At 38.4% G+C, this 23,171-nt stretch overlaps 1 protein-coding gene across 2 annotated transcripts in view; it reads right to left on the bottom strand.

Moving 5' to 3' along the window:
- Window positions 1-11,065: 11,065 nt before the first annotated feature.
- The window catches only part of LOC109043820 (phospholipase B1, membrane-associated), a 58,409-nt gene continuing 46,303 nt past the window's right edge, over window positions 11,066-23,171 (bottom strand). For both annotated transcript variants that reach the window (XM_019061138.2, XM_072298158.1), the window contains 4 exons: window positions 18,044-18,203; window positions 16,816-16,967; window positions 13,484-13,658; window positions 11,066-12,863 (listed from right to left, as the gene is read on the bottom strand). In XM_019061138.2, coding sequence (XP_018916683.2) covers window positions 12,691-12,863; window positions 13,484-13,658; window positions 16,816-16,967; window positions 18,044-18,203 — 660 coding nt within the window. In that variant the 3' untranslated portion in view covers window positions 11,066-12,690. The remainder of the gene's footprint in view (window positions 12,864-13,483; window positions 13,659-16,815; window positions 16,968-18,043; window positions 18,204-23,171) is intronic.

Raw genomic sequence — 23,171 nt, 5'->3', positions numbered from 1 at the left:
ACGGCTCATGAAAAAAACCACCGGTTTTCTCCGACCGCCAACGACGCGCGGCCGCGGCGTCTGGAAAAACAAACATGCGTAAAATTTGCGTCACGACTTCATTCATACCGGTTGCTTCCATTCATTAAATGTCGCCGAGGATTTCCCGGGCTCCCCCAGCTTTCCTGTCGGAAATATTTCTGTGAATTTTTTTTCTTTTTCGTCATCGGGACTCGCGCCACGGAAAATCAGGATCCGGTCTTGTTCCATTTCTTGGAATAAGTTAGACGATTTTGGGGTGACGCACGGTGGGGAAACTCGCGTCCACACAGATTTTCCGGTTCAGCAGAGGCGGATCTAGCAATTTGGCAATGCCGGATTTCCTCCATTTAATTCTATGTTAAATAATCGATACTCGTCAAAGCACCTGGCCCCTGGAAGAATCGATACATTTCCATAGGTTTAAAGGAGAAAACAACAATGTTGCCGATTTGCTGGATCCGCTAATGAGCTAATCTGATAATTAAAAATTGATTGACAAAAAAAAAAGAAGAGACGGCACGATCCTATAGGTTGAAACAGGCAGCTCCATCCGCCTCCTCTAACAGGATCGCTCTACTTTCCCTTTTGTCTTCTTTGTATATCAATTTCCATAGTCAGCCCTCAGGGTTTTTTTTTTTCTTTTACAAACTTCAAATAGCCCCTATTGGCTAATCCCACGCTCACCACCAGCCTCAGGTGACCATTGTCTGAGCCCAAGAAACTCAGGTCACCTGGCCGGGAATCGAACCCGGGACCTCGTGGTCAGGTAACCGAATTTTCAAGTCCCAGGAACCGAACTTTTGTTCAGATAATCGAAGTATCTCGTAAAGGATACGAGTCAAAGAAAAACTAATAAATACTATCACTAAAAATCATAATTGAACACATTAATAACAAAAGGAACTAGATGCATAGGGATTGCGTGCAATATAGTTCCTTTTAGCATAAATACGCCCAATAATGGCTTATTGTTAGAAAAACTTTGGTTACCTAAGCCGAGCCTCAGTTCTCATGAATTAAAAGTGCAGTCCGCGGTAAAAATTTGCAGTAGAATCTGTGTTCCAAAATACCATAGACCTACGGCCGGCTGTAAGATTTCCAATAGCTTCTATAGCCGGCTACACAATTTCTTATAGCCTTTTATAGCCGATGGCGACTAAGCAACTCACAGCCAGGCGATAAAGTGTATGCTAAACGTCACTAATTACGGATGCTAGGACTTGGTGAGTTTTTGGACCACTGCTCTCTTTTTGGGCCGTAGTATCTTGATTTATTTTGCAAGGAAAGCTCCGTACTTTTGATGAATGCCTGCCGTTCCTAATACATTAGAGCGCCTTCAGTTTCGTATGATACTGTGCAATACCTCTGGTGTGAAATAGTTGCTTCAAGCGCCGTGGTACGCTGCGGTGCGGCAGGCGGGCAGCCAGCGCGAAACGCGCATTGGCATTAGGGATACTTCACGCTTTGCGCAATGCGTGAAGTATCCCTGTTAGGTTTGTAGGCGCCAGTGCGTCGCCGCCGTTCCGCTTTGTGTTAGGCTCTAATATTTAATCTGGCGGAGTCAGCGTTTTTCAACTCATAATTTTGAAATTTTTGCACATCCTGTATGGATTATTCTCGTTTTAATTGATGAAAAAAAAATATGTATTAAAGAAAAATATAACGTATGTTTAGTAAATATTAAGGTGGTTCCGTATCAAACTTAATGATTTCCAAAGCACACAAATTTCTACACAATTTTTTACAGCCTTTTATAATCGATGGCGAAAAAGCAACAGCCAGGCGCTAAAGTGTAAAGCCCGGCGATAGAAACTATAGCCCGGCTGCATAATTTTTTATCGCTTCGCATAGCCCGGCCGTATGATTTTCTTCGCATTCTACAGCCAGCTATATGATTTTCTGTAGCCTTCTTTAGCCGGCTATAAGAATTCCTATCGTATTTTGAAACACAGCTCTAATCGCCAATTTTTACCAGGGGTTACCTGGACTAGAAACTTTAGTCTTCTGAACACTAAAACTGAAACAGCCCAGCCACAGACACCACATGTGACGGCTCTGAGTTCTCTACCGTACCAAGGAAAAATGCCGTATGAACATTCGAGAGTTGCCAAATTGTCTTCGATACAATGTTTATTTTTTTAGGAAAGTTACGAGAATTTTTCCAAGAAATTCCCAAGAACATTAGGTAATGTTGCGAACAAAATTATCAGAAAAATTGGAAGAAAAATATCGACAAATTTTCCCGAAAATTCGCGACTTACCAAAGGACATTTTGCAACGCCTAAAGGTTCGTAAAGGTCTCGTTATTCCTCAGCACGGCAGTGCTGGGGTGGAAGCAACAGCCGGTTAATAAAAGCCCCAGGGGCGCCGGTGCTGGCGCACCCGTAAGCCCGTGACCTCTGACCGACGGGCGTCGCTTTATAGACGGAAAAATCCCGCCGATGGAGAGTGGGGGTGTAGCAAGCGTATTAAACTTGGACGCTGGGGATTCACTGCTTTACCTCAATATATTGAAGACAAACAAACTGTTTTTACAGCATAAATATTTAAAGATATAAATCATAGGAGCTTCCTCGGAAAAAAGGATAAATCTTCAGAAGTGCGGTTGTTTGAAGTTCTGAATGCGGATTTCTTATTGCTGTGCCTAGGATATTTGGTAGCATGCCTTGCAGAATAAGGGCGCGCGTGTGATGTGGAGGTTGAATTGAGCGTTTCCGTACAAGTTCCCAATTCAGCCTTACTTCAGATTTCCATTACGTAACGCTCTTAATTTGTTTTTAAAAATTCTTTTGGTTTATACTCTATTCTGAAAACAGTTTCGGGCTTGTTTAAGCTATTTCAGGAATTTTTGAGACTCATTAAATAAATTTCAAAGTTACTCCATGTTCCCGCCAAAAAATTGCCACCATCGCGGTTGTGCGGGTTGTCATGGTTAGAATATAGAAAAAAGAAGTCGAGAAAAAGGTATTGTGTGTTCAGTCCTAGAAAAAAGTTTTGTTCCTCCTGAACCCATTTTCCCACATTTTGTCTCATTTATTAAACGACTATCACTTACATCAAAAGTGAGGATTGATTCGTATTTTTCACTCCATACTTGAAACCATTAACTCGAGCCACTAGCCGCCAGTCTTTATCACATTAGGACAATACACAAAAATATACCGAATAATTCAACGGAAGACAAAAACAAGAAAATTAGCAAACGAGACTAAGCTGCATGTACACAATGCTTAGGGAAATTATCGGCGGTGGGGGTCTGAGATTTTGATTGTTTATAATACTAGATCCACAGAATGGAAAATTGAATTAATTGGTAACATGCGGCATTGCAGCTCACAGATTTTTTAAAGTAGCTGTTTGGCTCAAAAAACGTCCAAAAATGTGATTAAACTAGAGTCTAAAGTTGTTTGAAGGTTGCCGTTCAATAACCATAGTTTTGAGAAACAAAGTTGTTTTAAAGTTTTGATCTGACATTACCGAGGCTTAAAATTGCTGAATCAAAATGGGAATCAAGCCTTTTCATACGCACAAACATTGACAGAACCACCCGCAACTAATCTTTGGACGAGACGTGTTTATTGCTTTGGTCTCTCAGCGAAAACTCAGATTTTCTTTTTTCGATTCAGCTAGACAAAAATCTCTCTCAAAAAGTTCCGTCGTTTACTGAGCTTTTCCCCCTGCGCTACTCACCGAAATTTCCAAAGTTGATACGCCGTATCTCAACTCGCAAAATTTGGTGATTTTTCACCCGGCCAAAAAGTTTCGGTCCATTTTTTCGAAGGGTATGGATTCGATCGATAAATGGAAAGGTGAACCGATCGACTTGAAGCAATCGACACCGATTGGATCGACAAAATTCAAAATTCGATCGATTCACGGGCTTGTCGATCGCCTCAGGGGTTTTTCGATTGACTCACGGCTTTTGTCGATCGATTCACTCGTTTGCCGATCGATTCACGTTTTCGTTTTTCGATCGATTCATGTCGATCGAACCTATACCTTCCCATTTTCTCCCGTGCTAATAATGTGTTTTTTTACGCAGTGACCTCATGTGGACACCTTCGGCTAGTCTCTCGCAGGTTCTCCCAATGAGATTTAAAGTTTGACTCATCAATTTTGCAGTAAAATTTTTACTGCCTTCCTATTTATTCATGTTCTTCTCCTTTTCTCCGAAATCGCGCTTGAAAAAGGCGGGTTGTTCCGGGTCGCTCCGCCCGTCCTCCGCTGAAGCTGAAGCCGTTGACATTAGCGCACGTTCAGCGCTACCGGCAAAAACGGGCTAATTTGAGTCACTCGGCCGGCGCTTGTTGTTGTTTCTCGAACGAAGAAACGTAACTTTATTCCACAATTGACAAATCGACTGAAAAATTATAATATTTTAAGCGTTCGACCGCAGTTGCTGTCGTCTAATTTTTTTTTTTTTTTTGCTCTTAATCAACGACTTCAGTTGGAAGCGTGCAACGGTTTTCTAGGGAAAGTACAATTTTCCTCCAGAAAGTTTAAAACACTGAAATACACCCACATTCTTTTGCCTAGAAAGTGGCGTGGCGTTGCAAGTACTTAAATCAAAGTCTACAATACAATGTAAAGTTCAGTTTCTTGGTTGGGCATGCGGGGCACTTAACACGGAGGCTATGTTAAAAGGACTAAAATTGATAAAAAAGATAAACGGAGAAAAAGTCCGCCGGTATAACGCTATTATCGACGACATCTTTCCAGAGAAAGATAGAGGCTGGGAGGCCTTGGGCATTATAGGGATTTTTCCACAACTGTGGCTTTCCTGCGCGCATAGTTAATGAATATGGCTACAGCTGATTGCGCACTTACACGGCGTGCACATATGATTAAATGGTTAAACGCGCCACCGTAATTCTTTAAAGCAGTTTTGATTGCGCACAGGCTTTGATGAACTTACAATTTGAAGACTTGCGCTTATGAATTTAATTTTGCTGCCCGGAACCACTTCTCTACACTGTCGTGCTGGGGAAAAACGCCGCAAGAACATTCGAATATTGCAAAATTTCCCTTGATAAAAAACGTATTTTTTTTTAAAAAAGTTGAAAATATTTTCTTTCTCCGGAATATTTCTTCAGATTCAATTGCGAATAAAATTCTCGGGGGAATAGGAAAAAACATTCACAAGTTTACCTAAAAATTCATATTTTGTGTTGGGAAATTTGCCAACGTTCAAGCGCTCATACAGTGCTCTGCCTCGGCATGTCAGCGAAGTATTTGAAATGTGGCCTTTTGATTGGTTAAAGTTGAGCTCAACCAACATCTGTGTTTTACATTTTCCCAGAATATTCAGAGATCAGCGACTTATTTGATAAACTATAATCTATAGTTTCTGTGTCTTTTTCTAGTGAGCGTCAATATTTTAGGATCCGTATGTTAGTTGAATAGCTGGTGAAATGTAATAAATTAAAAAAAGGAATAAGAAGAAGAATATGAAGTAGAGGAAAAGGTTATACCAGTTTCCTCAGTCTAAGATGAAATGATGGAAAATCACGCCAGGAAAATGTTTAGAAAATAGTGATAACTCGAATGAAAACTAATACCTATGTGATGATAACTTGAAATAATAGGTGACTTGATTTGTTCAGCTGAAACTTTTCAGCCGAGTTGATTTACTTCTCTCCCTTTCTTTTGAAGAAGTGCCAGGCGGTTCAGCGTAACCCCATCAGATAATGACAATTTACCACGTGTAGTCTGTATACTGCCATGCTAAGGAAGAACGCCGTATGAACATTCGAGAGTTGCCAAATTTTCTTCAGTAAAATGTTTATTTTTGAGAAAAGATATGAATATTTTTCCTTGAAAATTTCAGGAATTTTAGGTGAAATTGCGAACAAAATTATCCGAAAAATTGGAAGGGAAATATTCATAAGTTCACCAGGAAATTCGTGTTTCATCAAAGGAAATTTGGCAACGCCTGAAGGTTCATACGGCGTTCTTCCTTAGCACGGCAGTGTAGGTGGACCCACCACTGCCGGCACCTCTTAAAAGTTGGCACACCCCTTGGCAATGACCCATCACCGCAGAACTTTCGTTGACTGTCCTCTCGTTAAAATGATTACCTGGAGGAATATTTTCTTCTCGTGCTTTTTTAGAATGACACAATATTAATTAAATGTATGATACTTCAGGCGCGCAAATCGGCGACGGATGGTGGTATAATACTGCCGTGCTAAGGAAAAACGCCGTATGAACCTTCAGTCACTGCCAAATTTCCTTTGATAAAACACGAATTTTCTGGTAAACTTATGAAATTTTCTTTCCAATTGTTCGGATGATTTTGTTCGCAATTTTACCTGAAGTTCCTGAAAATTTCAAGGAAAAATATTCATAACCTACCTCAAAAATAAACATTTTATCCAAGAAAAAACGCCGTATGAGCCTTCAGGCGCTGCCAAATTTACTTTGATAAATCACGAATTTCATGGTAAACTCATGAATATTTGTCCTCCAATTTTTCAGATAATTTTGTCCGCAATTTCTTTGAGAGCTCCTGAAAATTTGAGGGGAAAATATTCATAAATTTCCTCAAAGATAAGGATTTTCTGCTGGGAAATTTGGCTACATTTGAATGCTCATACGACGTTTTTCCTTAAAACGGCAGATCGAGATCCTTTGACGGGTCGTTGCACCGACGTTGTCTTTCGGTTGTCGGCTCACACGTCGGATTTTCGGGCCCTGCGCTGTGCCTAAATCATATGCGTTTTTTTAATTAACGAAAACCAACTTTCAACCAGTCCACGGGGTTAACCAGGAGTATCATTTTTAATCCATGTTCCAGGCCTCATTATCATGCGTACGGGCAGAGCGACACCAGGATGAAAACATAGATGGGTGAGTTAGAGAATTCGTTCATGAATAGAACAAATTATCAAACAAGTATGGAAAAATTACAGACAACGGAGATAAATATTTAGCTTCTACTGATTAGCTGCGCGTAAACTCGTAGCTACGAACTAAATGCCTTTTTCGATGTATACATTAATTCAAGAATTACTGATCCAGAAACCGCCCATGCCAGAGGCTTAATAACTGCAATTTGTTATCGCCCGAGAGTATTAGATAATCATAAATTACTAAATCGACCAGACACGTTTATTTTGCATGTAGCAATTCACAATGGGCTCTCTATGTAGTTTGATAATATCTCCAAATCTTTTTGTTCGCAGAAATTTTGGAATTTCTTCGCATGGCTCTTTTACACAAAAGTGAATGCACCGTCGAATGTACATGATCACATAATGTATCTGTGACTTTTGGCTACTTATTCTCCCCGAGGAATCTATTAGCTATTAATTATAGTGATATACCCTCTGCATTTCACGAGGGTTTACTGAACGTCTCATCCACACAGCCGGAAATCCGATACTAGGCGCTGGATGTACTTGGGAACATATATCTAGCCAGCCCGTCTTGCAACTACTGTCAGAATTTTTTAACAGTGTTTAATAAAAATCACATCTCAAATCTCGGAATGAGTGGGTGACAGTTCCTATTGGAATTTGTACATTGGACGTGAGTTTCAACTTTATTCGCACCGAAAAACTATCTAAGTTCGTGGAAAATGAGCTACATTCCCTTCCTGTCATACAAGCAAAGTAGTTGCCAGTTTTACGCCTTTCTATTCCTTATACGCGTATGTATTTTAAGTATGACAACGGTCCATACCTCTTGAGTTAACGCTGCAATAAAGCGACCAGGGTTCAAAAATTCTCATAAAATACTCATTATCAACATAATCATCTTAAATTTGATTATATTCAACCTCTCCAAATTATTTTTTAACGCTTGAAATTATTTGTTTGTTTTTTTATGATTCTATTTTCTAGTTGAGACAATCGAAAGATAAAAATCTGCTGCAAAGCAATATAAAGCGATATCTGCTGCGACATAATTATTGTGCATACATTTAGTTTAAATGTATTATGCGATCTCGAGAAACTCCGCAGCTCAAATCAAACAAATACCTGTACTTGGATCGCATTTACCAATTACCAGGAAAGGGCTTCAACGCGATTTTAGTATTCTAAAAATCATGCACCTTCATTTATATCTAAAAAATTAATTGCTTAGAATAGCAGATAGTTTTTATTTGTTTTATTTTACCCGTCCTTACTTTTAAAGGATAATGAATGGGTGAATTGTATTTCTGCATCCACATATATTCAGTATTTTTGAGAGCAAAGCAGAAGTAGTGCGATTTTTGAAATACTGCAATCACATCGGTTCCCTTCCTCTAACTGCGAACCATTTATATCCTTGTACCATTCATATACCAATACAAAAGGAGTTAATCAAATACTGGTCCGTCTAAATATACTTACCGATGCGAGCTTCACGTTTCATACGATACAACAGCAGCCGAGAAGTTAGTTGGTGTAAAATTTTCCAAATATTCCATTGTGCACGTATAGCGTTCCTTTTTCGAATCCGGCCGGGCGCTGTGAGTTCACTGTCACCATAAGCATGACAGCTTATGATAATATTATGCGCATATAGAAATTGCCGAATTCTATACCAATCAGTACATCCTTAAATTCTCGCTGAGGTGATCCTCATCAAACGGGCGGTCGTAGACAAACCGTCGCTCCTTTGAAAAAATGGCGTATCACGATTTCCGCATGAACTCCAGAAAGCATGGGTTTATATGTGAAACAGGGGTCACTTGGAGATTGCGATACGACCTTACGTCAGAGAGGCGACGAAACGTCTCTTCCATACAATTGCCGATTCCGGGATAGGGTCCAGTTTTCACCGCGTTTGAGAATCCACTCCTGCGTTTTTATGTAACCTTAAATTCTAGACGATTGAATAAGAGTCGAGAGAACTTGGGATTGTTACCGGATAGCCAAAAACTTGTTAAGTGCGGGAACAGCTTTTGATGCTCGGTCACTTAAGACGCCCGACCTCTGAACTATTAGGATAAATGGGTATTCAGGCGTATCACTGCATTTTCCGCCTTTTGGCGTCGTTTCAACATTACCTTGAGCTTGTAACTTGCGGTATTTGTGAAGAATTTTATTTTGAAGTAGTTTAATGACACAATCATGAAATACACCGCGCTACGAAACTTCAAAAGACAAAATCAAAACTTTGAATTATTATGTTAAGGTATAAAAATGAAGGAGAAACATACTGGTTACATCAAGGAAAGAAATATATTGGATTCATGTTTTGAGAACCTCAACTTTGAAAAATATATTTTAAATTTCGTAGCGGCATTTATTAAAAATACTTAATCAGATATTAGATATTGTTAACTCAATGGGATATTTCAGCAGTAAACCCCTCGAAAATGAAGTTTCTATACAAAACGGGTTTCACTCGACTTTATTTTTTTGGAGGAGAACTTGTGTAGGAACTTTTATATTAAAATTAGAGACTGTTAGACTGTTGCCATTTTGTACTATTCTTAAGAATAATACCAATTTGCAGAAAATAGATTAAACAAATAAAGTAATTGTAAAGGTAAAGTAATTACGCGATGAAATTACGCCCGTCATAGGGACTGTCCATAAATTAGGTAAGCTTCATCGGGGGGTGGGTCTTCTTCGCGCCTGTGCGTGTTCATGAAAGTGTAACATTTCAATATGCATGATACCACTATTTGACCACGTGAGAGCCCTTGTTGCCTACACTCAACGCTGAAGGCGAACTGACGTGACGTCATAGTCAGGACGTTGAGGGTGGGCGCAGACCATTGTTGCGGGTGCGTCAAAGGGAGGGACGAGTGAAAAATTTCGATTTACAACTTTACGCATTTTTTTATGACAGGCCTTTCAGGAAAAAATCCGTTCACACCTCTTTGGCAGTCTTTTCTCAGCCATGTTTTCATTTTCTGTTTTTTATATTTATTTGTTTTTTTGACACATCAAAATCCTTTTTTCATGAAAATTTGTCAACTTCGAATCGGGAGTCATATTTTTATGAAAGCCACATCCGACTCAATGCGTATTTACCGATGAGATGGTGACATGGCGTCGTCGCACCTATAAGTATACATATCTACCAACCAATCAACCAACCAACCGTCCGATGATTTCATCATTCCTTTTTTTACAGCACCTCTTCCTCGTACAATTTCCGAACAAGGAATACGAATATTTTGCTTGATAGCTCCATCCATTGCCTCTTCCTCTCTTACTATTACCTCTTGGTAAGCCTTTTATTATAGAGATTTTGCGAGGTTACCACAAAAATAAAAAGTGAAAAGAAATTAGCCCAAGTATAGATCCATTTGTTCATTATTTTTTCTTTATTTTCATTTGTCAAACCTCGTATTACAAACGTATACATCTATAAACGTAAGTACAAAAGTTTCACTTTCTTGTAAATAAAAACTTTTTTAATATCATTTTATTGAAAATTTAATTTGAATGACGCACATCTTAAATCATCAAAAATAAGTGAAATACGGTTGCGGTAGACATCATGTTTTTTCTTCTCCTTTTTCTCATCATCTCTCAACTTTGTTAAGCATATTGATTTCCTTAAAACCTTTATGGTTTTAAGGCACTGTGCCGTACTTCAATGGACATTATATTATTCTTCATCGAGTTTAAAGATTTTAAGGGTCTCAAAAGTGGAGATCCAAACGCAAAAGAGGTCAAAATATTAAGTAGAACTTAAAAATAATTAATTATCCATCGATGAACTGTCTGAAAATAATATAACATATGTGACGTCCTCGGAACGTAAAAAATGTCATGTAAAGATTTTTGTGAAACCATAGACGTAGAATTGTACCACAACATTGAAAGATCTTTCAAAAAAATTTGTTTCGTTCATACAAAACACGCACTTGCCCTGCCAAGGTTTTTTGACTCGAAAAATTCAAATCTGGGTAAAAAATTTTTATTTCGAGACTCAAAGTAGCAAACTCGATATTCTTTGATACCATGTTCACAAATAAATTTTCATGACAGTTGCATCCAGGAATTGTCGGGTCTCAAAAACTTGCCTGAATGATATAAACGTACCTACTTAAGGGAATCAGGCAGGAGATTTACAAAAGTGTTTAAGAACGATGTCTCGGTATAAAAAATTGTATTTTCTTGCACAGTGGACTCACGCTAATTTGGAGCTGATATGACTGAGAAGTTTTTTACTCATTAAATATATTTCAAATAGGGGAGAGTCTGTACAGGGTGCCATTAAAAAAGTTGAAGTACAGAAGTTTTCAAATAAGCCCTATGATGTAAAGAAGGCTGCAGCTGCCAATTGCTATTTAATTCTACATCATACGCCTATTTTTAATGAATATTAAGGATTAAAAAGGTATCATCCTAAAAGAGTAGAATTTTATTATAAAATCGCGGGTCTTTAGTAGGACGCGAACACTGAACAGGGACCCGTCCTTCATCAGAAAGGAGTTTTTATTGGAAAAAGTGTACTCAGAACCTTACAAAAAACACGTACTGCATACAGATAATGCGGCTTTCATGGACTAATGCGGGAATGTAAACAAAAGTTCAATCATTAGTTTTGCTAATCCTCCTAATCTGTATCAAACCGAAGCTACCGAAAGAATTTCGAATCGCAGAGCGTCCGGTCCGGCCAGTTTGAAATATCGAGCAGACTCTACAATTTTGAATCACACAGCGTTATGGTTGCACCACTCTATACAAAAGCTGTCCCAAAACAACTGTTCATCGCACTCGTTCTTGGAAATCAAAAGAGATATCGACATGCGGTTTATGAGAGGCTGATTTATCTGGTGATCGAAATGATAATATAATTTTGAATTAAGGGAGGAACAAGTAGACCGCATTTAGCAGAAAGAAACCAAGTCACATCAGCTATTACTAAATTTAATTGCGAGTAATTTAATTTTTTTGTACAAGAGAACGTTTGTGCAGACTTTTTTGAAAATTTTGAGGAATTTGCTTTGTACCACTCTGAAAATTCACTGAAATTGGCAAAAAAAATCCCTACAACCGTTTTCATGTAAAAAATTTAATTGTCCGATGAACTTCGGCAATAGCTGGTGTGGCTTGGTTCCTTTATGCTTAACGCGGTCCCAGTATATGTCTATTTTTCAAAATGACTTGAAAGACCAGCGGAGTCATCAACGTGAACAAAAAAAAAAAAAAAACAAGTGATGCACACCACTGCGAATGTTTGGGAAAATCCAGACATTTTAATTCGATAACCCGCTTTTCTATTGTTATTTTAAGGGACTGTTCAAAATCTAAATAATTATGCGCTGAGACAGGTAATAGAGCGCCTAATTTTCCATAGGATCTTCGCTCAAGATGAGACCGCCCACTTAAGGCCTGACTTGATGAGTGGCAGTGCAAAATGAGGAGCTTTTGCATACTTAATAAATACATGCATTCATTCGTTCATTCAATTCACGCATGCTGATTTCATTTAAGGTAACCGCCTTTTACCAGGGCTCGACAAAAAACTCAAGCGAGCATTTTCCGCGCACTGAAAACTCGTCTCAGGAAGGGCACTGCGGTGGGTATGACGAGTGGGAACCCCAGTGGGTCGATTGTTGGATGGATATCGAATGACCTTGAGCGATAAATAGCATTGCTAAGATACGGATTTATCGATTAGGATCATTCGACACGGATTTAACAATCGACCCACAGGTGAAAGAAATATTATTCGTTTCATTAAGGACATCTTCAAAATCTCCATTCTCATCTACAAGGGTGCGTCCTGTTTTCCATACTGATAAAGGTTGACCGTGTTGTTGTATGTGAATATGTAGGGAGTATCAGGTGTTGGGCACCTAAATCTCTCCATTACATAGTTCATGGTTGTTTCGGATTTTTGACCCAGTGGCTCCAACATGTTGTTCCACAGAAGATTGGCAGCTACAGAAACAGAGAAAGTATACACTGTAAAGCGAAATGATGTAGATCGAAACAATAATAGAGTAATGCTGAGAATAAGATGATTTAATTTGAAGAGCTTATGTAATCGGTTGAATGAGATGTCGACGGTGAAACTACTAAATCACGTAACTCGTTTGCGGTGTTTGATCTCCGCTTCCATTTTACTATCATGTGAAAATGTAATTAACGGCGAATTTAGAGAGGGCTCTTGTTGATGTTTTGCGCAAAACTTTTAGCCGAACTAAAATAATTTGAAATCAATTTGAATAAGTCAAAGATTATTTTTTTCTCTTTCTCCCCTCTTCCTTCACTCCCCACCCTTTGAATGACCAAAATAATGATGACAACTATCAGCAAGCCTCCTGGTTGCTAGATGACGACAATTTTCAATTTTTCCAAAAACGACCCTTTGAATGAATATCACAGGGTAGCGTTTCAGGTAAGTTAAATACCTCAGGAAGCAATCAGGAATTTTCTTCACCACCGCTGTTCATCTGCTGATTCATTACATCAAATTGAAATGTCTTCGCTTAGCGATGATAAAATTTGAAATGTTGCACAAATAATGCATAGAAATATAATTTCAAAATTCTACTTACCTAGTGCGTGACCCTTTTGACTGAAATGGAAGCAGTCGTAAGTAACGTATGAGATATCGATGACCTCCTTCAGTCTTGTTTTCCTATCTGATTTGAGTGGCGCGTTGAAGAGTTTGATAAAAGGTTGAATCACAACCGTAAAGTCTTCTTTCTTATTATATCGGCCACTTTTCACCTGAAATCCAAATTTAAAGTATCACCAGAAAGTAGTGGAAAGATTCCAGAGCAAGAGACACATATTGAACTCATTTGACACCTTTGAATAGGAAAGAGTGTTTCACAGACATACTGGTGTAGAGTTCAGCGAAAATGTTGAATCAATCTGTGCTACGGTGTTTTAAAGTATTTGCAGAACAAAAGTTTATTTTTCAAAAAAAAAAATTGGAAATTTTGGTATGTCAGACCTAGGGTCCAAGAGGGGTTTCTACACAAGGTATGAATCACGGCATTGCGCGACATTTACACTTATAAATGCAGAGAAAATGAATTACACAACGGGAAGCCTGGAAATGAATTCCTGGAAAAGCTGCAAATGTTTACGATTAACATTGGTTAAATGGCAAAAACGGTTTCAGGACATTTTGTCAACGATTTTTTGTTCGTGTACCTTTTTTGTCCAGTAGTTTACGCCCACACGTAAAACAAGCAACAGTGACTTGGTCCAAGTGTTATATTTTAGAGTCAGTATGTAAAATTATATTGACAATATGGAAATGAGAAATTGAGAGAGAAGGAGGTGTTGTTATGGTTGCTCATTTTCTAAAAAAAATGTTATTACTTTCTCCATTTGAATCATCTTTTTAAAAAGTCATTGGTGAATATTTGGTTTTATTTCTATCCTTAAAATATTGAATGAACAATATACCTTATCTACGTATACGTACTTTTTTTTTATTTTTTCTTTACGAAATTATTACTTCATTTTGAAAACATTTATATTTTTAAAACTAGACAAATATTTGTAAAACCTTTTTCAAGCGACATTAATCTCAATGAGCCGCAGTTGTGCCGACAGAAACTGTAAAAATGAATAAAAGAGGGTAAAAACCAAGAAGCACGCAACCTTTAGTTTTAACCCATTTGAACATCGATCTTTCAGAGTCAAATACGTCAAATTTTGAGCGTTTCGTTGCGCGTATACACCTCGCTGCAGCACAGTAAAAGCACAAAATGTAAAAGAAAAAATTAAAGTGCTTTGATAATCATTAAATTTGACACGGAACCACCAATATTTAAAAACACACATTATATTATTATTCTCCTTTGATAAATTGATACATATTTTTTCCCATCAATTTAAATAAGAATAATCAAAGCAGAGTGTGCTAACATTTCAAAATCATGAAATAAAAAATGCTGATTATGCGAGTATAAATATTAGCGCGGCGTGCTGCCAGCGCGAGAGGCTCATTGGCGCCTACAAACCTAAGTGGATACTTCACGCATGGCACAATGCTTGAAGTATCCACTTAGGTTTGTAGGCGCCAATCCGCGTTCCGCGCTGGCCGCCCGCCCGCCGTGCGGTGGCGCCTGAAGCAACTATTTCACAACAGAGGTGTTGCACAGTATTATACGAAATTGAACGTATTAAGAATGACAGGCATCCTTTAAAAGTACAAATCTTTCCTCGCAAAATAAATCAAGATACTTATCGTACCTACACAGGAAAAATCTAAGAGCCTTTAGCTGAGGCAAATATAGAGGTTCATCCGGTTCAGGTATAACAAGGTGGGAATCTCTTGAATGATAATTAAGTCTTGTTACACCAAAGAGGTGTAGAGAGTTTTAGTGAATTTTGTCTCATGGAATTGACACTCCCCCATTTTTACAAAACTCTCAACTACATATTATTCTCCGTTGGACCAAACAGACAAAACAAAAAAATAAGCAAACCCTCATTTTTCCAAGACATTATAAGTATATTTTCATCCAAAAACGTCTTGAGCAATTGTCGTTTTATATTTACATGTGGGTCAATTAACTTTGGGTCTCAACTGGTACATGGACCAAAACCCCCGTGCCGAAAAAACGCGGGGACGTAAATTACTAGAAAAAACAGGTTCGCGGACAAAAAATCGTTGACGAAATGGCCTATAACCGCGAAAACACACAAAAACGTAATTTGTAAAATTTGCTGTCTGATTAATCTGCGGCAAAAATTCAAAAAATATCTTGTTCAGGAGTTTATTTCCGAACTTCTTGTTGTTCGAATCATTTTCTTTATAAAATGTTGAAAAGATTGCACATTTGTTTCTAATTGAAACCTTTGGCCTACGTGTATCACTTCCCCTGTGAACAAGTACTTGTACTCTCGGTTATCGTAACTTTTAACAAGGAAATTTGTGTTTATCTTGTCAGAGCTGAAAATACAACCCATGACGATTGAATTGAGTCCCCGTGAACACCGAATCGCGAGGAAATGTTTACAGGCCGGGTTCAAGCAAGTGTGTTTTCGCTCAAGAAGTTTTACTCAACTTACACTCGAACTCGGCAATTAGCAGAGAAACATTTGTTGACTTGAGCCTTTGAAAGAAACGAGTCCTGCCGTGACATTAAGTTTAAGGCCTTTCAATAACCCTTCCCCTGGCGTCCCTGTCCCTGGCCTTACTCCGCGCAGAGAGCAAAGAACTCACACGGTATGACTCAGACGGACTTGCATCAAAGGGATCCCGCCTGATCCTGCGTTCACATTTCTCAGGATTCAGATTCCACTGAAAGTTCATCACTGGATATCTATTGCTGTGAGCTGATCAATATATCCGCCGTGCTAAGGAAAAATGCCGTACGAGTATTCCAAAGTTGCCAAGTTATCTCTCAAAAAAATATTTATTTTCTGAGATGTACATTTCTAAATAATTGCAGTATTTTTCTGAGGAATCAACCGGTGGTTTCTTAAGCATGATTTTTTACCATTAGAGCGAAAAACTCATTTGAGGAGGGGAAAAAAGGAATAATATTAGTTGAGTCAGTTGACATAGTTATAATTTACATTTTTATTACATTAATTATGACAACTACTATTCACTCTCAGAAAATAGTATTAATTATTAGTTTCAACATTTTTTAGTTATGTCGATTTAATTATTTCTGTTATCTAATACATTTATTTTTTGTGACCGAAGTCACGCGAATGTTGTACAAAAAGGGAGGGATGGGGGTCCAAAATGGCGTCTAAATATGCGTTGCGTAATTTATGAGCGCTCCATTCCACCAAAAAATTGCAACTTCCTCGGCCAAGAAGGAAGGGAGAATAAGCTCATAATTTTTCGAGTAACTGTTTTGCGTCAAGTCAACGCCGCAAAATAAGAAATAAAGGTAAAATATTTACTCACTAAAGTCTCCTCAGCTCGCTGATAATCTCTCACTAATTGAGTGATGACTGCCATTTCATCGATGTTTCCACTTTGATGGAAGCAGGTACAGAAAAATCTATGTAAGAGCCGGCAAACTAGAGATCGTTTGACTCTCATACTTACAGACACATCTGAAACATCAAATCCAAATAAAATTTAAAATGCTAAAACTCGCAACAAGGAGTTGTTGGTAGCTACATCATATTAGATCATGCCAGAAACTAGGGTCTCAGGATTTCAAAACAAGCCCCTTCAGATACTTGAAACGCAAATGTGACTATATCGGTGTGTCGTGCGCCTCACAGGCGTAACTTCTGCTCGTTGGGCTTTCCAGTGGAGTTAACTTCTTCCGCCTGCAACTAACGCTGTGCGGTTTGCGGTATGATAAAATCTCACTGGTCGTTCAGTCAAATATTCGATTTGGTATGGAATAATGTGACCTATAGAACGTATTCGATACATCAAACGGATGAGATTGCATCGATATAGAATTATAGATTGGTTCAAAACATAAACATAGCCTCAAAAGTCAATTGAGTAATCTGACAGAGCGGGTTTTTTGTGATAGATTTTTGATTCGTATGAGTACTAATTGACGATGAGTAGTAAAATTTCTACGAAATTTCTCATTTTCAGCTTTTCTGACAAATTCCTAATATTTTGGTTTGAGGTTATATTCTATTGTTTTGAACCAAACGATACATCAAACCACTATCGAATACGGTTAATTGATCCCTTTTTTAGAGCATAAAATGTCCTAACATTTACTTAAATCCGCGTTTGTGGTTCTTAACACTAGGTACCTTTTCTTGTCCTCTTTATTTTGATGATTACCCCTTCCAGTCAGCGACACATTTCCTATGAAAAGAAAATTGCTACAGCAAAAAGATGCACACTGCTAATAGCGACGTTGCAAATATCCGCTTAGAATTCATTAAAATTCATTATTTATTATTTATAAAGAAAGAAAACCAACCATTTGTTAATCTTGACATTTTCTATACATTTTCTTCACGCATTCAAGAGGAAGAAAAAAATCTCAAAAAATTATAACGGGTTGTTTTGGTTAGTATCCTTTAACAAAACAAAACATAGTTGGACATTCTTGAATGTTGCAGTAAAAATTAATTACTTTTGTCATCGGCGTTAATATGTACTTTGTTATATGTACTTTTGTTATCGGCGGGTATATTATATGTGCGCTCACCTAATACAGGTACAAGATTGACTAAAGTGCGAGGTAGATTCGCTTGTAAATAATCTAAAGCTATTTGGAGCTTCTTCTTGTGCTGTAGAGCAGAAGTTCCCTCTTTGTCATAACACTGACCGGAGCATAAATCATTTGCTCCAAAAAACAGCGTGATCAGCTGAAAAAAAAAAAAAAACACACACACACAAATAAGTAAATAGAGACACTAATTTATAGGAGTGCGCTGTGCTGTAAAAAGTGTGGGCACTAAGAATGTAAACGCAAATCCTAAAAAGTGACAATTGGCAGACCGCTTTTGCAACAAGGAACTAATGTGGTATATATGATGGCTTTAACTATGAATTGCTGAATATTCGACTTCGGCTCTTCCTCCAGTCTGACGGGTGAAATTAGAATAGGAGTACTGTTAGAAAAACATTTACGACATCGGAACAGCTTGAATTATTTTATTCGCCTGTTGAGTGGATACATGGGAGGATGCATACCCTGTAAGGTTAAACGTACGATTTTTAATTTTTTCCATGAACGTTCCTCATTCTTTAACTGTCCCTGCGTTTGGAGTTAAAGTTGATTCTAATCCTGGTCGGCTAAAATACATATATCGACGGCGTAAGTCCGCAATCACATATCTCGTTTGCGGGGTCTGAAAATCTCCGCCTCGCTGTTATTTTTTTAAAAGAGAACAAATTGACATCATTCCTTGAAATTTTTGCAGAATTTTCTTAGCACAGAGAAGAAAAATTACGGCAGTTTTAAAGAACTGCCGTTGAGTAGTTTTCCGTTTAAAAAATAAAGTATGACAGGAAGTCTGCGACGTCGCAAATCAAGTTATGCCGACTTACATCGTCAATATACGTTTCACGCAGACCAGCGACGCTCTGTGTTTGGTGCAGTGTGTGAAGTATTTATGCAGTCTTGTAGGCGCTCATGCTTTGCGCGCCGACCGGCGACCGCACTGTGTTCGGCGCAGTACGTGAAGTATTCATGCAGTCTTGTAGGCGCTAACATGAGTTATGTGATTGCCGACTTACACCGTCGATATTCTCTTTTCGTGTGTTATAAGTTCCTATTTCTCTTAAGATTCCGCTTTCAGATGTGTGATGTACTGTTGTTAAACAATGCAATAATAGTTAGTATCCTTCACGAAAATGGAAGTCTGAAGACTCTCTAAAAAGCCAGTAAAAGTCGTCATGCGCATGACGTCGACAAGTAAAGTTTATTTTAATAAGGTCTTCAAAAGTGTTTTTATTATAATTAGTCCGTTTCTGAAAATGGTTAATTTCGAGTGGAATGTATTAAATTAAACTTGCTTCAAAGAAAAGTTAGAGACTAGTTAAATAGCTTCTCGTGGTAGCCCTCAAGTTTTAATGGATACCTAAAACCGGAACGGTAGAACTAATTTAAACTGCATGATGCAACTAATGCTAAAGTCCGACTCAGATCGCTAGGAAGCGCATACTTTACGGTTGACTCTTCTTACTGCTCACCTTGCCTTACGAAAATATGCTTTATTAGATGCGAACATAAGCTGAAAAGCATTTCTCAATAAATTGACACTCAACTAGAGGATCAGTCATAAAATAATTGCCCCTTAAATCTCTCTAGAGCCAAGACTTTTTGTTCTTCATTCTTTGTCCTATCTCCCTTCGTGAATGTATTTTCTTTCAAAAAAACAAAAAAATTGTAGGATAGGAGGACAGCATCGGCCCTCTAACATTGCTTTTTAGAAGAAAAGAAGGAAACGGAAAACAACAAAGCACAAACTTTGTGTATTAAGCGTGCCAGTAGGGCTCGCTTTTTGAAATCACTCGGATGTACCATAGTACAGCACACAGATCAACCAATGCTATTCAACGGGTCGTCCAAATACTTTTTTCCTCGCACCCGTTTCTTCGTCTTTGAACCATTACACTGTCAAGCCCTGATGGTCTTTTACCAAAAAATCTAATGAACTGCTAATTGGAAACCCTTGAGAATATTTTTCTGTCAAAACCGTATTATTCAATTCGACAGAAACCTCATAGGAGCTTTCTTACGCTCGGAGGACTCAACTCTAGAACCTTCTTTCCCGCCAAAACTCTATAGCCAATGAGCGTCTTGCACTGTAAGTGCAATCTGTGATGAGCCTCGTGACTCATTATATTATGTACTAACCATGGCCCCTGCCGAAATCCACTTAAACCACTACAGTTATCTCGCGATATAGCTTTGGGTGTCCGGTTTCGAGCAAGGCAATAAAAGACGGCGAGGCGATTAACCGATTAACCATTCACCGTGATGCCAGGATCCACCAAATTTTCTCAAAAATTGTTTTCCGTCTATTTAGCGAGTTTTTCTTTACTTTCCGTTGAAGTACAAATAAAAAGAGACCTCATTTGTACAAATCGGCCGAATAGGAGAGAAGTTACAGTTCGAAATCCAAATGCAAAGAGATTAACTGAACGCGATTTCGATGCACGGCAGTTCGCCCAAATCACGGTCGTGCGCAAATGCCGCATATCAGCTTAAAATCAAGATAATTGGACGGAATCTTTAAAATTAATTTACATTCAACGTTCATGAATCAATATTTTCTCCCAAATTTAGCAAAAAGTACCAATTGATGCAAAAAGCAAAGACGTGAAAATAAGAGGTATTTGTCCAACATTTCATTTATTCGGCACGCTTTTCCAACATACTCATGTTGGATTTTTTCTTCTTGTTTTTAAGTTACAGATGAATGCAAACTTAAAATAATTGCACATCTGCTTTCATGGCGAGCATTGAGACATTGTTTTTTCTTCTTACGTTTGCGCGTATTTTAAAAATGCATTGAATATTTCATACCGTGAGGAACATAATCGATACTTCATAATTTCAGATATGCAACAGCAAAGATACATTTGAAAAATCAGCTCTGCGCTAGGTTTTAAACTAAACAAAATTCACATGTAAATTGATGGCTTTCAATCAATGAGCGAGGTTAAATTGGACGTATTTCTGTCAAACGGAACTACGTGTATTAAGACATGAGCCCTGAGACCCATAAAAATATATGCATAACAGGACTCACGTCATAATGCACATAGTTTCGTTTGGCAGAAATACGTCCAATTAGCTGTACCTTTACTCAATTAAAGGGTGCAATGGCACTTGTTGAATAGCAGCCTCGATTTAACTAGAACGCAAATAAGCTACCTCCACGATTAATGACGATAATATTTCCCTGTTGATTAACGTAATAAAAGTTAATTGAGTTAAAGAGACTTATTACTGTATACATTTTTGCGCGCACGTATCAGAAATCAAATCACGCCGGGAACTATGCGATCCTTTTCACTACTATCATCGCGAGTCTTTGATCGTTGATTTTGACTTATTACTATTACTATTGTACTACTATTCGTATCACTGTTCTTAACTCTTCCAATATCATTCATGTTTCAAACAGGCTTCATATTTCATTATTTTCATACGTCCGTCGGAGTAAAAACCACAGCGCTAACCTAGAGCAGAGGTAATGCACCGACTGCGAGCAGAGCGGCCGTTCTAAGGATAAACGCCGTATGAACCTTTAGGCGTTGCCAAATTTCCTTGGATAAAACACGACTTTCCCGGACAACGTGTGAATATTTTCCTTTCAATTTTATAAATAATTTTGTTCACAATTTCACCCGAGGTTTCTGAGAATTTCAGGGAAAAATATTCATAAGTTTCCTTGAAAATAAACATTTTAGTGAGGGAAATTTGGCAACTCTCGAGTGCTCATACGGCGTTCTTCCTTAGCACGGCGGAGAGGGAGTTAGAATTATTAATGCGAGGCAGGCTTAGTTGCCTGATTGTGCAAGAAAATATGGACACTTTACATCGATTTGAATGGGGAAAGTGCTGATTTTTCAGCACCATCTGACAACTATGGAGGCAGGTCCAGGACCGGCGCGGTCGTTCAAAATCACATCTCATCTGAGCGGGCACAAATACTTGGGACAGCTCTCCCGAAACGCAAACAAATGCTAATAATTTGCATGTAAACTACCAACTGCAATCCACAAAGAGTAGTCAAATTTTATTCGAGAGCCGCCCAAGCTTTGTCGATGTTTATTAGCGTCGGACGCTGTGTTTTTTTCCGCGAAAAATTCGGCAACAACGTTTTTATGTCGATTAATCTTCCTAGTGTGTACCGAAGATATTTACATCATCCACTGTTTATGTTGTGTATCGAATACGCACGAGCCTGTTGTGGAGGTTTTTTGAGGGTGACGTTGCATTATATCACTCCTGGTATCTGATCCTGTGATCCTGAAATGTGGAGTAATAAGTGCTTACCCTATGCGTATTGATTTCCGGAGGGGTTACGAACGGCTTTGATCCGAGGGAAGACGCGACGCTAAAATCGGAATTTACTCTCTCTCTTCCTCGGGACGCACCCGTAACACATCGCCACCTTCCGACCAAAGTATCACAAGCGCCATGCGACGTTTAAAAATTTCCGCCGCCATTTTATTTTTTTACGGAGGAATTGTTCAACGAAGCTGTCCAAATATGTCACTAAATTTTCTTTGTGCTGCCGATAAAATTCAGTGAAATTTTCAAACAGATTCAACCTACAATTCCTCTGTAAAAAAATAAAATGGCGGCGGAAATTTTGAAACGTCGCATGACGCTTGTGATACTTTGGCCAGGAGGTGACGACATATTTCTACATCCCCTATACAAATGAATGATATTACGCTTTATCTGACCCCTTCATCCTAAAATTGACGTATTGTAATATATATATTGGATGAAAAATTGCCGCACCTTGCATTGATTTTTTGGCGGTACGCGTGGATTCGACTAGAGTCTCTTTATACTGAGAGTCAAGACAATTCGGCTCATGGATGTCACAAACGGGAATAAAGATTACAGAAATCGAACGTTTTTCGTAATCTTTGATCGGCCCATTCTCAAATGCCTTTCTCCGTTCCTCCTCTCATTCCGTTTGTTCCTTGCCGAACCCGTAATTCCCTGGTCCATTCTAGATTATAATCTTTGCAATTGGTGAAAATGTAATCTTTATTCCCGTTTGTGACACTGTGGAGGCCTAAAATACGGGAACCAATCAGAAATGGATTCCAATTGTCTTGACTCTCAGTATAAAGGGACT

The sequence above is a fragment of the Bemisia tabaci genome, chromosome 3, assembly GCF_918797505.1.
Source record: "Bemisia tabaci chromosome 3, PGI_BMITA_v3".
In the NCBI taxonomy this organism is placed as follows: Eukaryota; Metazoa; Arthropoda; class Insecta; order Hemiptera; family Aleyrodidae; genus Bemisia; species Bemisia tabaci.
The sequence above is the reverse complement of the archived record's forward strand: the minus strand, read 5'-3'. Positions and strand labels throughout refer to the sequence as shown.